The sequence below is a fragment of the Merops nubicus genome, unplaced genomic scaffold (assembly GCF_000691845.1).
Source record: "Merops nubicus isolate BGI_N331 unplaced genomic scaffold, ASM69184v1 scaffold772, whole genome shotgun sequence".
Lineage (NCBI taxonomy): Eukaryota > Metazoa > Chordata > Aves > Coraciiformes > Meropidae > Merops > Merops nubicus.
The window spans coordinates 3,838-22,741 of NW_008592627.1; the positions used below are offsets into that span (position 1 = coordinate 3,838).

Sequence of the window (18,904 nt, forward strand, 5' to 3'; positions counted from 1 at the left end):
AGCACAGGAAAAAAATAAGATTTAGAGCTTCTTCTATGAGGACAGAGTAAGTCAGCCCAAGAACCTAGAAGTTTTTTTGAATTCAAGAGGTGCTGTGAGAAGGCTTCTCCATTTGCTTTCTGATTTTGCTCAGCATTTCTGTTCCTGCCTACTTTGAGACTTCTATGAGGAGAGAGTAAGTCAGCCCATGAACCTAGAAGTTTTTTGGAATTCAAGAGGTGCTGTGAGGAGGCTTCTCCATTTGCTTTCTGATTTTACTTAGCATTTCTGTTCCTGCCTACTTTGAGACCAATACAACTTTGTACTAGAACAATACATCACGTTCAAAATGCATTTTAGCATCAGCTGGTAACTGACAGCACACTTTCCCCAATTTCATTTTTCAAATAGAATTCTAAAGAGAATTCTTATACCAGAGAAATTCAGACTTCCAACTGAAGGCCAACAAAGCGAGAGGAGCAAGGCAGAGGTTGGGTTTGTCACCAGCACATCTCCCACACGTAGATAAGGGTTGCTACAGAGTAAACCCCACATCCACAGCGTTTTGTTCTTTGCCTTTACCTGTTGGGGTTCCTCTGTGGTCCATCAGGTGGCTTGGACAGTTCTCTGGAGGTTATTGACAGCTCTAGGCGTGACGCCTCTTTGGCAGGGCTCCTACTCACTTGCCAGGCTAGACCAGAAGTTCAGCAGCTGTTAATACCCAGTTGTCTCTCACTCCCAGGGAGGTAATAGTCACGTCAAAGCCATCAAACACTGTAATTAGCAATGACCACCATGACTGCTGCTAATACTGGGGGGCAGAGAGGCTTGTGGCAGTCTTGGATGTTTATTAGCTTGCTCCCTGCCAAATCACAGGGCTCCCTGTGGTGGCATCAGCAGTAAGATCAGTAGCAGCTGGCTGAGATTCTCCTCCCTTGCTGCAGCTGCTGGAGCTGACCCCACCCCAGAGGCAGCAGAGCAGCTCCTCATGAGGATGAGTTTGCAGGCGACGTGAGATGGCAATGGAAAGAAAGAGGGGTTTGCCTTCAGAGCAGCCCTTCACTCCCACTGAAAAGTTCAGCTAATTGCAATTTAAAGTTCAAACCTCCGTGACGGTTTCCTGCCTAATGAAACCTGCAGTCATTTTTGGAGTCTGTGCCTACAATTAAGAGCATAATTGAGCTCTCTTTTGTATACACTGGCTTTGGGACTTTCCAGTTTCTCGACGTGACAACACTGGCTGCATTATACAATGCTGCAATCTTATTTCGGGACAATTGCCTTCAACTCTCACATTCTGAAACAGAGAAAGGAAAAAAAAAAAGACAGAATTGAAGCATCAGCTACAATTTTACCAGCTACCAACATGGAAACTCAAGCAACGATGCCAATTCAAAGTAAAACTCACAGAGAAGACCTGAATTTTACTTACATTTGTAGCTTGAAAAATACACGGCTTCACTTTTTTCTTTCCTTCTGTTGTTGACTGAGCTGAGCTCAGTAGCTGGCAGCTCTAAGAGACTGTGTTGTGTCTTTGGGAAAGGAAAAAAAAAATAGAAAAGAAAAAGAATCAGACACACAACAGCTGTGGTAAAAATGCCATCTCTGTTTCTGCTAATGATCCTGCTCCAAAGGCAATGTGAGATGGTTCTAAAAAAGATTGCCATGGCACAGGCTGACAGCTGCCTAGGCAAAGGGCATTAGCCAGAGATCACTCACCACACAGTTAATGCCTGTTTTACTAAATAGCTGTTTTTTTGTGAATAAAGCTACCCTTGGCAGAAAGTAGAATAGTAAAAATAACTCTGCTGTGGCAGCTTTTGTCAATTCTGTGTCTCTCAGTGGTAGCATGTTAGCAAAACAGGTTCTCAGAAGTGTGTTTCCCTAGGGGGCTTTTTTATTGTTATTTTTGTTAATGGATAGATGTCTGTAAAGGAGCAGGGTGTGGTGTGTGTGGGTAGATGTAATGAATAGTTTCTTGCAGCATTCCCATGCAGAAGTGAAAGGTTATCTGGAGCTGAGCATACGGTCTGTGGTCACCCAGGACCCTGTGAGCAGGTACAAGAGAGCTCTGGCCGTGCAGCAAGCAAGCTGCTATCCAAATCAGGGTCTCAAAGTGAAAGCTTTTAAGCAGGCAGCCTCTCTGAGGGGACATATCTTGCCACCAGGAAGGCTTCTCAGCAAAGGATTGGCATCACGCTTGCCAGGGCAGCCAGCTCCAGAGAGCAGGCAGAGCCCACATGCCCACTCAAAGCAGACTGAGCAAGCTGGCAGCTACTCTTTCTCCAGTATGTAAATGCAGTAATTAACAGTGCCATAGGGGTGATTGTGATCACAGTGATGAGTTTTTTACCTGCTCTTTGGTGCACATCTTACAGATTAGATGGAGCATCCCTCTAGCAGAATGAGAGGCAGGCAGTGATACAGGACATCACTGCTGGGGGCAGCCAGATCTTCCCAGCCCCATCCTGGTGCTCTGGGTGAAGCTTCTGCACAAGGAATAAGGAATAGTTAACTGGGCAGGTTCAAGGGAAAGTAGTATTTGCCAATTAAAAAGAAGCATGATTCATTAATAATGAAGACACGAAGGTCTGAAGTCATCTTAATGTTTTGCTTTCCCTCACTTCCCTGTTCTTCCTCCTCCTCCTTGGTGAGGTGTCCTCCATTAATTTACATGTCCTTTCACTTTTCCATCATTCACTCAGGCATATAAGTAGAAAAAAAAAGCCTCATTTACTAATGAGCCTTCATATTTATAAATATAGGTTTCTGGTTCTCTGATCCTACTTGGTTCTTAAGTCAACACACAGGAACATTTAGAACATGGAAGTGAAATGCATTCTGTTCAAATCACTTTCTCCAGTAGCAAGCTCTAAAATAAACCTTTTATTTGTTACTCTGACAGTTTTATCCTGTTTACTTGTTCAATATAAACAGCTGCTTTCAGTTCAATAGTACTTGGTTTCTGTTAGACAACAGAGAACTTTGAGAGTCACTGTGCAGCAACTATGTGTATCTAGGTGACCCCAGGTATATCTTTTAATTATCCATGTCTTCCTTTGAGTAAGTTGTTGTGTTTCTTGCACCTATTTACTGTTTTCCCCACTAATCCATCTCCATCTCTCTGGGACATCTGGCTGGAGCAGCACCAATAAATCTGATAGATTCTTCTGTCAGGTTATATCCATTTGATCCAGTAAAACTTCTGCTCAGCAGCTTAGTCATTCTCAGGTAAAATGAAATGTAGAGACCAACTTCTTCTTCCAAGAGGCAGACCTCAGAGAAGACTCCAATGTCAAGAAAATTCTCTAATTGCCATGTTTTATAATTTTCTTTTGATTTCAGCCTGCTGTGCTGACAGGTCTGGTTTACTGCCATTGTGTGCAACATCAGGCTGATAGGGCAGGAGCATTCCCTGACTTCAGAAGATTGATATTAACAAAATACCACCCTTACATTGCTCTGGCAAGAGCCACTTTACCTTCTTGGAAGGAGCAGGAACTCTTCTAGAACAGAAAAGTAAAAATACTTTTCTGGAACTCTCATATTGAGCTCTAAACTCTTAAACTCTTGTTTTCCAGCGTGTAAGAAATCAATTTTCTAGTGTGTGATGATTTTTGTGCCTCCTGACATTTCTGTTAGATAGTCCTAGACTTTATTTTTCTTATGTCTGTATTTCCTGGCTGTGTGTTGAGTGGGAAAAGACAGCAGCAGTTTTGCTTTATTTTCTCAACATCTTGACCTGCCAAGTCTCACACGTTATCTAGCAGTGACATGTAGTTCATGTTCATGCTGAGCAAAGCACAGCATGAACTGGCTTCTAAAGCAGTGAAGCAGAGGCAATCCTAGAGCATCCTGGAGGGGTAAAACCAGCAGTTACTCAGATTTTTCAGAGCATATGTGCTATACAACATTTCCTGTCACTGTGGGGTCATGTGGATTAGAGAGAAGCCCAACTGCCCAGTTTTCCAGGACATATCCTGTGACTTGGAGATTATTCAGACCCAGTGACTGAATCCAAATGTGTTTTCTGGTAACACTTTCTGGAGAGTCTCTTTTTATTCAGGTAGTTCATAGAACAAGTAGGTTGTGTTTCTTTCTGGAGCTGGAGAGATCTTTTTTCTTCTTTCATATTTCCCAACAACTCCTAATATTTATAGACATGCCAACGGAATCAGGCTGAATGTGTTTAAATCACCACAGAATTTGTAGAGTAAAGATTATCCCAGCTAGTGAGAAAGAGGTGAACTGATAAATATGCTGCTAGCAGACAAGAATAACCAGGGGGTTTTGTAGCCCTGTAGCAGTCAGTGATTTTATCCCCACCTCACAGGTAGGAAAACAGAGAGAAAGCAAAACATTCACCCAGCAATGCAGCTGTGAATAGAAAATTTTCTCCTAAGTCCCAGCCTGATGTTCCATGAACAAGATTAGTGCCTCTTTCATTTCAATTCCAGGCAGCAGCTATGATTTCCCACACAGGACTGTTTCAGCAGAAAGAAACGTTATTATTACTCATAAGAAGAAAGTCCTTGTGCAAACATCCTTCTGCTGGTGCAGAAGTGAATAGAAGTCCAGAGGACTGAGGCATTCTCTGGAAAGCTGTTATCTTAAAACCAGGAAACTCTCTTCAGTTACTAACTGTTTAATAATCCATCATCAAGCCTGGCTGTGCAATCCTTGCTTCAGCTAGACAACCCATGTGAGAAAATGCTCTTTATGAGTAAGAGCTAAACATTTTCCTAATTTTTGAAACACCCTTACAACCCATTGTTTGCAGACTTGCACTGAACTTAACAGTTCAAATACTTTATCTGACTTCATTACTCATGCTCATAGTGCTCCAGTCATGCCATTTTATCAACAGCAGTCACAGCCGTGTTCATGTTGACTCAGAGCAATTCCAAGACAGTGTATTAACACCTTTTTTCCACCCCTGACATGATATAAATATATCCACAATGATAGTCATAGCAACATGTTCCAGTCCTGGTGTAAGTCTGTCTCTTGCTTTTTGCTTTTTAAGTTCCTGCTTTGATATCTTGAATTGATTCTGATATCTCCCATCAATCCAGAGCAGATTAGGAGTCAGCTGGATTAGCAGGATTTCAGGAGTTGATATAGTAAGGTGTATCCAAGACATGCTTTTGGACTGTTCAAGAAAGAGAAATGGCATCTACACACAATGCCTGGTAGCAGATCATCTGGAAAAGTGGTTCCATGGTGTCACAGCTGCTCCTGCTGTTGCTAAGAGACATCTCTGTTTTGTTTAAAGAACTTGATGCTTTTATTTTCTGCAAGAACATGATGCAATCTTCTTCCTTCTGATTTCAGAGCCCCTTACTGGCTTGCTTTCCTTTTCAGCTGGGATACAAGCTTATGGGTCTCAATTCATCTTTTCTACTGTATACAGCTCTCTGTTCATACTTCTTGTCACGTGGTAATAGTGGGTCACACAAGATCAGCTTTTTTGGCTTTGCCTGTTCTACTTGATAGACAACTCAATTAATTCTGCCTCAACAATATAAAGTAATTTCCATGGGGGAAAAAAAACCTTGTGCTGCTTTATTAATAATAAGTTAACCTATCTAGGACTTTTTGTTTATTAAGATGGCTTGTTCCTGGTCTGCTCTTTGAATTAACTCTTGCTCAGAGTGAATCTGCTTTCCAATACCATGAAACTCACAATACCTGAATTGAGGTCTGCCTTTATACCATTTGCCATTCAAACATTGATTTAATTCTGGATCTGGTTGTAAAATCCAGCTATATCTCATTAAAATAGAATATTGTTAGAATCAATGAGCATCACAGAAACATCAGCAGCTTCATAATGATTGCAGCACTTTTGGGAGACAATGATGCTTCACTTGTCTTTATTATTGCTTGTGAATTAAGCTCTTCTTCCATAATCTGTTCTTCAGAGAATGCTTTCTTCCAAGATTATTTCTTTATTTTCTCTTTCATATGAGGCACTTCCAATTATCATACATCCAATAACTTGTCAGGACTTAGAACTCTTCCATATTCTGAAGACCTTCAGAATGCAGATGATACTATGTCTTATTCTGCTGTTTTGTGAAAATCACAAATACTCAAAAATAGCATTTCATTCATGTTTAAAACCCCAAAATTGCATCCAAAGGTTACAACTACATTCTTAGTCTGAGAAATCTGAACGTAGAACGTCATCAAATCATGACAAACGCTGGAGATTTCAGTTCCCCAGTTGGATTTCTAGCAGGCCAAATTCAATGGGCAATATTTTCATCCATAGGCAGCCAATAACTACAATCCCTGATTTAAATGTTTAATATTGTGCTGCTTTGTACTGTTGTACCTCCTTGTAAATTCACACAAGCAACACCTACAAAAAAAAAGGTTAGGTTTTATCTTCATTTTCCCAGACATTTCAAAAAAAACCAAAAAAACCCCCCAAAAAAAGTGAAGGAGGGTTGTGAAAGAAACTGGAAATGAGTCATTTGAATGATGAGGAAGCTGAGTTTGGAATAAATCCTGATATGTCTTTTTTTTGGGCAGTCCTCTCCTGCCCTTATTCGTTACTCAGAAGTCTGCATGGGTCATTTGTCTGTTGACAAGTCTTGCATTGTGAGGCATATTCTAAGCAGCCTCCTTCTTTTCAGTATCCTTGCCAAACTAATGTTATTTTTGTTTGAACTGCCTGGCTTGCAGAGCTTTTAAAAAGATTCTTGGGGTTCTCTGTTGTTTTCTTGCAAAGTGGCCTGTTTAAGAGCGACAGAGGTTCCATTTCTTATTTAATGTCTTTAAGTTTTGAGCATTGCTTGATTCAATAATGAACTTATTGTATAAATGAGGATAAAATCTTGAGAATACTGATTAGAGGTTTTCCTGGAGAACTCTAACAAACTCCTGCATTACTCCTGCATAACCAAAGGAACAGAGGAAACACAAAAAGGATATTTTTTTAGTAAAGAAATTGTTTTTAAAAAAATCAATATCATGTGAAAAATAATTTGAAATCACCCGTGGTATTATTATTGAGTAGCATTCTCTAAAGAATAAAAATTGAAAGTCTGTCATTTAACAGGACTTATTAATCATAGGTCTGATTTTTCTTATCTAAATAACCACAGGATTTAAATCAGACTTCCTGTGACTTGTCAAAGCGTAGATGGAGGCTGAATGTAGAAGCTGTAACAACATGATAAAATAACAATGTAATAGTTCTTTGCACTTACAACATTCTTTATCAGTAAATCTCAAACTGCTTTATTAAGGAGGTTAGTTGCAAATGAAAGCAAAGAGAGATGAATTGGCTTATCCAGGTTATATCAATGGATAAATGATGGAACAAGGAATGGGCCCTTTGAGCTCCAGGCTGAGGATCTGGCTGCTGAGCACCACTGTCTCCCACCTGTTTTTATCCCAAATGACTAAATGATTTCAGTCAAACAATGAAAATCAGGCTCCCACTATTATTCACCAGCTTCGTTTCACGTGTGTTTCTTCACCTGGATTGCATGGAACTGTTCCCAACTGATTTGCTTCACCCTGTTACTCAGCCTTTGGGGTTAGACTACTCATGGTACAGCCTGAAGCTTTCTTAGTATCACCAGTGATTATGTTTTCATCATCTCGAGGGGGGCATATCTGATAACTGCCTAATTCCAGGACTATGATTTCACTGCCTGCAGTTTTTCCACTGAGGTGCTGCACAGCTGTGCCACGTTGGGGGCTGAAAACTCTCAACTCTTTGATGAAACTATGACAAAAACAGTCAGATTGATGTCAGCAGCAAGGAAGTTGATCGTAAGTGATGACACTGTAGAGGCTCACTCAGGATGTTTACCAGAGCAACAGTTGTCAAGCAAAGTGTGTTTGGAAGATGCATGAGCTGACTTTTTTTTCCTCCTGCAGCAACTGCTGAGGAGTGAAACATATTTCTTGTACTTACTTGCATTTTTGGTGACTCTATGAAGGCTTGATTCATTAATAGTGCCACCCCCACTTTTTTAAACTAGCAGCAAGGAAAGCTATCAGCTCAAGAGACTGAAGTTACCTGAAGGTATAGAGACTTTGGTGCCCAGTAGGCAGATTTGTTGAGAACAATTTAAAACTAAGTCAACATCTTGAGCTTTGTTCCACATCCTGTTTCCAGTGTGCCCTTACTGAAATGTAAGGAGTACTTAACTGACATTTGGTGGAGAAACATCTTCCTGCTGCAGTGTATTCCTCTCTGGCTACTGTCTATAATCCCAGAGACATCTCCCCTTTTCATTTCAGAACCCACTTGGATCACAAGGACCTTAGAAAATCTACTTCTATTGCAACCATGTAAACATTTAAACTCAACTTTCTTGATTTATCTTTTTTTTCCACACTAATTAATTTAATTTCATCAAAATGAAAGGCAGTTTCAATCTGAAAAAAAAAAATCCCCCCAACCTTGTTTTACTTAAACATCCACAAATGATACTTTGATAATCCTAATATAAGGTTAATTCCCATTAAACCTGGAATTGTATTTCCTGTAAATCATTTTAGGTTTCACAACTTGGCAGTAGCCCAAAGGAAGTATTTCATCTGACAGCTCCCAAAAATCTCTAAAGACTTACTTTCACTGTCACTATTTGGAGGAGCTTTGTTCCTGCTGTAAGTGGCTTATTTCCAGGATTGTTTCTTTACTTTCTGTAAAGACTGGTGGGCAGCAGAGCAGGAATATCATAGCTGAGAGAACAGAGGAACACCACCCAGCCACACTAAATGATTATACTTGTTGCTTGATCCTTGATGCTTTTCTGTTGTGATGGTAAAGAACTACAGGCTCATAGGCACATGCTTCCTTAACTCATGGATCCTGCAGAATTTCACTTCTAAATTTTGACCAGTGTAATCATCCAGTCTGATTTTTCCCAGCACAATTTTCCCTTCCCCATCCAGCCCTGAGGGATTCAGGGCTAGGTGTGTTGTAATAACATTGACACGTGTCTATTAGTGACTGTGGCTGGGATTAATGAATTGTTTTGCATAACCTAGCAAAGTGTTTTTTTATCACTTCTCTCCTGGGCTCAGTCCAGCTTCTGACATAAAGGTGGAAGCCTCTGTATCCTGTTACAGTTGTCTGGACAGTGAATTGATTTAGTGGATGGTTTTAGTAATAGGTGCTAAAGAAATGGTGGAATAGCCAGTGCTTAGCTTAATGGTTGTTCCTATTCAGGAGTGCCAGTACAAGATTAAACCATCTGAGATTATAAGGACATGTTGACCCATCTATATCTGCCTAGAGTTTGAAATCTGTTTAATATGTTTAGAACAAAGTTCTTACAATAAATGTAAAAAGTATTAAAGCCATCAGAGGATTCTAACTCTCTGCACCATCAAACCCCTAGTTTTGTCCCTGTTTTCAGCCCCGTGTTTATCACATCCTGGTGACCTATCAATCATCTTGAACCACAAACCAGAAAGGAAAATCCCTATGAGCACAGCACACTATCATTTCCTGGTTGCCATGGCATGCAGACTGTGGTTTTACCAAGAATTCTCTGAACAACCTTGTGTCTAAGTAGTCTTCTACAGGTATTTGTTGAAGGGGAGTAGGATTTATTCAGATCTTCCACTTTTTTACTTGTTTGTATTTCTGCAGTTGTTGAAATAACCTTTTAAAAAATATATATAAAACAGCATCCACCTTGACAATGAAACCTTTAAATATTGTTTTGATAACAATGAAAAGTGCATGAAACACCTGAAAAGTGGATCAAAAATCTTTGTGGAAAATCAACTCCAGTGGAAAGAGTTTTGCATGAGTCAATGTTACTCATTATGCAGCAGGGTTGCAGAACCAAGGTAGAAATGGAGATTGCACCTGGCTTCCTACTGTGACAGCTTCTAACAAGCCTCTAGAATTAATAATCAGGGTGTAACTCACACTTTCATGAAAGGACAATGCTCTTTAGTCTGTCTCAGCCAATTCTATCACATCAGGGGGCTCTAGCTGGCAAATGATCTGTGGAACTGGAGTGAGTGGTTTTGGCTGAGAAGTATTGATTGAGCCTAGTTTAGACACATGAATGCAGAGAGAGGGTCTTGTGTGCTTGAGACAGAGCACCAGAAATCCCAGAAAAGACAGGGAGAAATGACCTGTGTGAGAGTTAATGTTCTCCATGCCCATAAAACTCATCAGAGGCTGAGGGACATTCCATGGCCTTAGCTTGAGTCACCCAAGTCTCGTGGTCTAGATGAGATTGATGATGCTGACAATTCAGGCATGACTAGTACTTTTTGCCTCTTTTAAGAGCTCTTATTAAATAATTGTCTTTCAACTGTAGCAAATCATGTGGCTGTCAGCCCCCAAAGCCTGCCAGCTATAAGAGGGGGCAGAAGGGAAGGTTTGGATGCTGTTTGTGATTCCATTGTGAGTCCACTCTGAATCAGCTCCTTCAAAACTTCAAAAGGGATGAAGAAATCAGCAGTAGTTTGGCACAGAGTATGAGTTTTGCATTGCCTTGTCTCTCAAAACAAAAAATCCAGCTTTTGCATAACTGCATTAAAGCCATCTAAATAACATTAATATAAAATGAATGGATTTAAACTTCCTGCACTATGGGGAAAGGTGGAATATGTGTTTAGATTTGGATTTGGCAACCAGATTTCTTTCTTAACTCAAAACTAGTCTGTAAACCACAACATGGAAAAAAAGTATTAAAAGTGTTCACTTAGTTTAGACTCTGTCTTTTATCCTTGGAAAGTTTTGTATTGATATGACTGGAAATATTTTAAATAACTCAATTAAAGGTCCCTATTAAAGGTGTTAATATTTGAGGCCATAAAGTCAAAATTGTGGGAAGTGGGCTCTACATCTGTATTTTACCATTTTTAAAACGTGGTAGCTACTGTCTTCACAGAGGAGATGCTGGGTTTGGGCAGTTTGCTTCACTGTGAGATATCCTGTGAGTTTTAGGTTCTACTGTAGTTCTTCTTCCACACTCACTGCTTCACAGTGTCTCTGCTACAGCAGTGTTGCAAACATTCTTAATAGCAGGTGCAGAAGATACCATCAAAACACAAACAAAACATGCTGTCTCAACGTGGAGGGCAAAGTGCCAACCAATTGGATGGTCTCAAAACCAGTTTGGAGAATGGGATTGCCACATTTTTTTTCCCTGGGGTTTCCTGGACACCCACTTGATCTCCCACGCTGCCTCAAGGGAGGCTTCCTGGGAGATCCATCTCTGTGTGTGCTGTGCTTGTAGCTGGTCAGCACGTGTACAATGAGCCTGATGCATGCTCTAGACCCAAGCTGAGCATTGCCTTGGAAAATTCATGTGGGTAACTGTGGCCCATGAGTAGTTCCATTAAGTCTATTTATGTAAATCCTATTTATTCTAAGGAACTGGCTGCCTAATAAGTAGGATTCTGGCTATGACAGGATCACTGGGTGGTAATGGAGCACAAGTTGTCATGTTTTAAAACCATGAATGAGCTGAGGTTTGATGACAGCTGACTGCAATTCACTCTAAAAACCCATGAACTTAGTATTTCAGAGGATCTAGGATGAGCTGCAAGATCCAAATGCAACTCTGAGCAAGTGGATGTGGTATCTGTTTCCACAGGAAAAGTTCTTCAGAAATTAGCCCCAAATTATTGGAAGAGGTGTTGGTGTTCCAAACAAATCCAGTTCCAATACACTGAGCTTGGTACTTCTAAGTAATCAAATGGATTTTTGTGATCTGATCCTCAAATTTAATCTTAAGTCTTGGACTTCACAGAGTTCTTCCAGTATCTTAGGGGGGCCTACAAGAAAGCTGGGGAGGGACTTTTTAGGCTATCGAGTAACAACAGAACTAGGGGGAATGGGGCAAAGCTGGCAGTGGGCAGATTCAGGCTGGATGTGAGGAAGAAGTTCTTCCCCATGAGAGTGGTGAGACCCTGGAACGGGTTGCCCAGGGAGGTGGTTGAGGCCCCATCCCTGGGGGTCTTTAAGGCCAGGCTGGATGAGGCTCTGGGCAGCCTGATCTAGTGGGAGGTGTCCCTGCTCATGGCAGAGGGGTTGGAACTGGGGGATCCTTGTGGTCCCTTCCAACCCTGACAGATTCTGATCTGTTTTAGCAGAGGACTTTAGAGCCCTAATGGCTCAAGGGTTGGACTTGATGATCTTGGAGGTCCCTTCCAACCTAAAGGATTCTATGATTCTATGTTTAATTATTAACACCTTTAGGCCTGCCTTGTTCTACAGGGAAGAGATAATATGAGATCCAGTGAATCATCCATCCCAACAATTTGTAATTCCCTCTTTTCTTTTCTTTTGGTAACAGAATTCAATGTGAGCTGCAGGTATGGAGGAGTTTTTCACGTGGAGAAAAACGGTCGCTACAGTCTCACACGATCTGAAGCAGCTGACCTCTGCAGAGCTCTCAACAGTACCTTGTCAACACTAGAGCAGCTGAAGAAAGCCCATGAACTTGGCTTTGAAACTTGCAGGTAAAGGAATCCTTGAAAAATAGATCATGATAAATCCATCCATGCTATAGTGTGATAATTACAGTTGACTTCATATAGCCATTAATTAGATGCCTGTATCACTCCTCCAGTAATTTATATCTTTCTACCAATTATCTTGAAAAAAAAAAGGCATAACCTCTTCTAAAGATAACAAAGGATTGACAGGATGATAAACTAATTAGGAACATATTCAGATCCTACTGTATCACTGACTAATTGCTAAGATAAGGATGTGAAATGTACTTACGGTTTTTGATGACCTGATGTGAGGTCAAAGACTGAGGAAGGTATGGGGAGCTCTGTCTTGTCAAGGAACAATAAAAAACAGCAAGTGGTACCATGAGGGATGGGCTCTTGACATCCCAGTGAAAAAATGGCCACGGAATAATCTGTGAATGGAGAAGGTTCAGGAGACAAACAGAAAAGTGATTAAAAAGAACCCAAAACCACATCGTCCAATCGCTTAGTTACCCTCTGTAATTAATGTTGTATATAATTTATGTTGATGTTGTATATATCCACAAATGTGGATAATACAGGCTACAGTTTAGTGAAAAATAACTAGACCAAGAGACTGGAAGTTGCTCCCAGAAAATTCATCAAATTGAGTACTCAAACAGCAAATTATGTAAGGATAGCAATTATTGGGTGAAACAACTTACAAGGGTTAGATGAGATACTCTGTCACACCAAAATTTCATCAAGGGGAAATATTTCCCCCAAGGATACCATCTGTTCAAACAGTAATCAAGTTGGGACAGTCTGAAAATACATCAAACTAGATGATCATGTGATCTTGCTTTCCAAAATATAGAATACATTTATCAGGTAAATCATCCTAAATGTTCAGATGCAGAAAAAGAAGATTAAACTCAGGAAGTGTAAATGTGATATTTGGTATGGGTTTTTTTTTAGAATCAAACAGCATGGATTCATGTTGGTAAAGCATTGTACAGTTGAAATAAATTTGGGTGGATTTTCAACTTTATTGCAGTCTAATATAAACAGCAAATATGAAATGGAATCTGTCTTCTAACTGACTGGAGTAGATGGCAGCATATGAAATGTTCTTTTACATAAGGATTATGTCCTCCATGGTGGTGAAAGAAGAGGACAATAGTGACAAGGAATAATGGAGAAAAAAGTTCTTAGGAGATTCTTCTGTGAGAAGGGGGAATGTTGTTTAAAATAGTAACACACAAAGACTAGAGCCAATTCTTTACCCTGAGAAGAGTCTTGCCTAACATATTAGGTATGGTCTTTCTCTATAATTAACATATGAACACTGTCAGCATTCTGAATTGGCCAACTCTAGACAATAGGTAGAGACTCAGGACCACATCCTGACTCAACACCTTGGGTTGGAGATTTCTAGTTCTAGCAATCATGAGCATTCTGCAATGTGGAAAGTCTTTTCTGAAGTTAAAATAAGTGAAAGAAGGAGTAGAGAGAAATATTTTTGCAGTGGGGAGCTGTGGTTTTTCATTCATGTTGCCATCCTTCCTAATTCTCAGCTCAGCAGAGGACAGATTTGAACATGTAAGGCATGTAGATAGGAGTCCTTCCTTCCTTCCTTCTGACCAGCCCTCCTACTCTCTTACTTTCATTTGTTGATCCTCTGCTAGAAATCCTTTCCAGTAAAGGCTCTTATCAAGCTTCAGTAGCAAAAATACATTGCATATAATCTCCAAAATACATGTGGAATAGCGAGTGGAGAAGGTGAGGCCACACTTGGTGCATTCTGAAGCTCTGTTAACCAGTTTCCACTGAAGTTTGTAAGCTCTGTGCACAACAGCCACATTGTTCAGCTGAGAGGTGCAGTAAGAACTTGGAGATTAATGTTGTCTCTGAATATTATACCAAGCTGGCAGCTTTTTCACAAAGCCATGTCTCACAGTCATTCTCTAAATTTGCTCACCTACTATAAACCAAGCCCCCAACATTTCATAGAATCATAGAATCATAGGGAATTTGCTCACCTATTATAAACCAAGCGCCCAACATTTCCATGTGAAATGTCACTGGGCAATATGTTATACTCAAAACAATGAAAACGTGTCTCCCTGAAGAAAGAAGAAGACACTCTTGAGTGTCAGGCAATCAAACCTCACCCTGAATAAAAACTGCACTTGCCTTCCAGTCCCTCACTCTCACTGTATTGCTCTGGAATTGATCATCCTAGCTAATAAGATGGTCATGGGATTGGGTTTAGCTCTAGAAATGACATGCAAAATGGTGTTGAGTAGCTGGGAAAAAAGGAACACCCTTCATATACAAAAAGCATGCCTCAAGTATGCACTTCTAAAAATTAATGTGAGGTGAAAACGTGGCTTCTTGATAGCTTCTTCATGTCTGAGATGTCTAGAATGTTTATGGCATTCTGTGATTACCTGCTCTAAGATGTAACATGGTGCATTTTCCTTTGTTCTTCACAGGTATGGTTTTGTAGTAAAACATTTATAGCATTCTGTGATTACCTGCTCTAAGATGTAACATGGTGCATTTTCCTTTGTTCTTCACAGGTATGGTTTTGTAGTAGGGCATGTTGTTATCCCTCGAATCAATCCCTATCCTCTCTGTGCAGCAAATCACACTGGTGTGTACAAGCTCTCAGCAAACACGACTGGTCGGTATGATGCCTACTGTTACAATGCAACAGGTAGGTATTTATTTTTAGGATGGATTTTAGATATAGATTAACTCACAGTAACATATACCCTTTCCTAATTAAGGTGTTGATATTTAACATAAAAGTTCTCATTCCATCTCTTTTTCAACTGAGAAGAAATCAATTTTATCAAAGCCTCTAGAAGACTATCTCTAACAGCAGCAATAAATTTGACCCATTTTGTGATTAGTGGGTTTTGAACTAAACCCATTTTCTGCTCTTTGGATGCTCAGCTCTTCTGCTCATACTCACAAGAGCTTCTAGAGCAAAAAGCAACTATTTGTATTAAGGGATGGTAGGAGTGGCTGCCCCCTGCCACAGCTCCAAGGGCCAGAGTTGCCATCTCAGGAGCCAGGACGTGGCTGCTGCTCTGCAGGTTCATCCAGGATTTGCTCTCAGGAAAATCTCCATCCAGATATTAGGCTGTTAGAATTCAGAAGAAAACTGATTTTTTCTAAGGTATTGAACTTTTAAGTAGTTGGAAGTACTCATAAGTTATTAGGAAAATGTAGATAATCTTGTGACAGATGCAGAACACAGTATTTGAAGGTGAAATCTGAATTAAATTCAAGTGCCTTGAATTTCAGTAGATGATACCATTCATGGCTGAAACTTCTTAAAGAAAAATGTAGGAAAAAATCATTGATGATTTGAATGGTAGTGACATTTTTGGATTTTATTCTTGTGGTCATAGCATCAAAATTCATCTTTGTATTGGCATAGTAGGGGGTGAGCCATTTTGGTTGTGGAAATGGAGAATCTCACTGTTGGCTGACTGAAAAACTTTGAAGTGTCCCACCTGGGAAGGGGCAAAAAGGAAAGATCAATACATCATATTTGACTTGGAAATTTGTTTTCAAGGGTCCACGTGTGAAGCTGATGTTTTGTGATGATGTGCAATTAATATGACTATACATGGGACTCGTTTCTCAATTTGCTCAAATTAATAGTTTCTATTTTCCTTCTTTTACAGAAACAAGGGACAAAGCTTGTGAGCCAGTTGAAAGACTAGATACTTCTTTCCTCAAAAATCAGAGTGAAATAGGTACTGTATTGATTAGAAAGACCTAAGACTTGTTTCATTTTTAGGATCTTATCTTTTTTCACAGAAACTAATATTAAGAATGAAGCCAAACGTTAGAAAAAGAAGTCAAGATATGTTCAACAGCAATTAAAGCAATTAGTCCTTTGTCTTCACCCAAATCTGTGCTATCATAGGTACTACCAAACTTTTTTTTTTTAATATAGGTATTTGACATTTTTTAACATCTCAGAGCTGCTTATGGTGTTTTTTTTTTTTGACATATAACTTTGATTAAGACCTTTCTACATCTCATTTGAGCTTCTGGTCAGAAAAGTACTTGGAAGTTGAAGAAAACTCTCATAATAAATAATTTGTCACGATTCTAAGATTCTGAGTGACTTTCCAGAGACCAAGATTTTATGCTCAAAAATCAAACTACCTGGTCAAAATATCAAAATATTCAATGCAGAATAGGCCCTATCTATTGGACAAATACATATATGAGTGTATATACACGAGACAAAGTGAGGTATGATCTAGACAGATTAAATAGGATGAAAAAAGATAGAAAAAAAAATGAATTGCTTTTAATCCACAACTGTTTCTCTTTCTAGTTTTGTTATAGGACTTAAGCTGTTTAGCAGTACTCAAATATATCTGTGTAGCTCCTTGATGCTATCATCTGCTTAATTTCCTCTTTCTACCAGTCATTGACAATGCAGATGGCTCACGGTATCATGCAGATGGCACACGACACAGTGGAGAGTCCTCAACCTCAGGTCCAGATGATGAAAATGTAGGGAGTGGATCAACCCATGACACAACCCCCATGGATACCTCCATCAGGAGGTCCAGCCCCTCATATTATGGAAGTGTTACTCCAGTCTCACAGCTGCCAGATCATTCTTCTGGAGCGGGTGAAAGAGAAGTTACTAGAAAAGATTCTGGTAAGTACATTAGGTTACCACTGTATCCCTTTTAAAATAATTGAAGGATTACTTTTCTAGTTAGAGGGTATGATGAGGGACTGAGAAACACCATTTCTAATTTGTATCCTGGAGAAGTAAAAAGGAGAATGTGTGTCTTTGAAAGAAAACAGAAGCATCCTGAATTTTGAAGCACCGTGCCCAGGTGGCCAAGAAGGCCACCAGAATCCTGGCCTGGATCAAAACCAGTGTGGCCAGCAGCAGCAGGGAGTGATCGTGCCCCTGGACTTGGCACTGGTGAGGCCACAGCTTGAGGGATTCAAATGTTATTAATATCTTCTTCCTTTAGGTGATAAGGCCAAATACTATTTTCATTAAGCCCTACCAAATGCAAATGCCATATTCTTTTCCTGGGCATTCTGCAGGGTGAAAAATCAGTGAATTAGATTGTTTTGTTTCTATCTTGCTTCCTTCTGAAGTGGCATGTGGTTTATTTAATCATTTATGCTGCTCGTGTGGCTGAAATCATCAGAGGTATGAAAGAGTAGCTCCTGTTGAACCTTAAGGGATACAAATATAATTAATCTGCTAAATACAGTGAAGTTTACTGTGTGACCTGTGACTACAGACTTCTTATCAAATCACCTCCACTTGACAGTGAAGGATCCCAATAGTTTCCTTCATTCTCCTTAGATTTTTTGGACTAAATCTCAGAATGTATCTCAGAAAACAAGGGACTATGAATATCTTCACTGAATGCTCTAGAATCCCTGTCCAGATGGTATACAAGTACAATTAGAGCTTGTATCAAATGAACACATCATTGCTAGAATGTTCATTATCACTTAATATACTCTTCTTTTGGTGACATCCTTATTAAACTAGTAAAGTTGGGGTTAAATTATCTGAAGAACTTTATCTTTCTTCTTCCTTGAACCAATAAACGAAGGAATGAAGCTTGTAGTATAAAATAACTGAAGTGGTTGTAAATACTGAGTTGCAATTCAGCTAATGAACTAATAATGATTCACCCATCACCCTCCAGATGATGAAGTTTCTCCTGTATCACCCTTGGGGACGACAGCTGATGATTACCCTGAAGGAGATGGTGGAGAATATCCTACAAGTACTAGTAAGATTTATTTATGATAATAACTACATCAGATATGGATTGCATTAAAACTGCTTTCTTTTTTTCCAGCAGGGCATTCTGGTAAGTGGTGAAGTAGACATCTACCATTTCAGAAAGACATTGAAACAGTGCTTTACAGATTGGTTAAATCAGAAATAAACTTCCCTCTCTGGGAGAAAGGGAACAATAGTGTTTACTCAATGTTTACTTCAATGCTTACACATGAGTTCCTAAAGACTGTTGTTTGGCTTTCCCACTGTTTTTTAATCACACCTATTTACTCTATGAGGCCCCACAAATGAGTGCAACCTATTATCATTGGAAGTCGAATCATTTCCAAGGTAGAAAAGGACATTTTTGTCACTTTGTGATGAAGGGGTCTGTGATTCTAATGTACTGGTGGTTGTGAATGTGGGTATTCTGTGCCAAAACCATAGTCTCACTCATCAAAGCAGTGCTTTAAGTGGCATTTCCAATTGCCAAGCCACTTGTGTGCTGCAAAAACTCATTTCATCCTTGTTGTTGGCAATAAATATGAGAAGAAATTGGGGCCTGTGGTGGCTCCAAAGAACAGTAGTCATCTTTTCTGCTTTGTCCTTAAATAGCTGTATTTAGGGGGAAAAAACTGTGCTGTTTCTGTCAGATCTGTAGTGCATAGCAGCTACAGCAAATAAACTTTATAGCATTTTACA

The 18,904-nt window shown here is 39.7% G+C and overlaps 1 protein-coding gene across 1 annotated transcript in view; it reads left to right on the forward strand.

Annotated features, from left to right (window-relative positions):
- Positions 1-18,212, forward strand: part of CD44 (CD44 molecule (Indian blood group)) — a gene marked incomplete at its 3' end in the record, with an annotated part of 21,898 nt that extends 3,686 nt beyond the window's left edge. Inside the window, exons 2-6 of the mRNA XM_008935185.1 lie at positions 12,276-12,441; positions 14,985-15,121; positions 16,104-16,175; positions 16,862-17,101; positions 18,126-18,212. Coding sequence (XP_008933433.1) covers positions 12,276-12,441; positions 14,985-15,121; positions 16,104-16,175; positions 16,862-17,101; positions 18,126-18,212 — 702 coding nt within the window. The remainder of the gene's footprint in view (positions 1-12,275; positions 12,442-14,984; positions 15,122-16,103; positions 16,176-16,861; positions 17,102-18,125) is intronic.
- Positions 18,213-18,904: the final 692 nt, after the last annotated feature.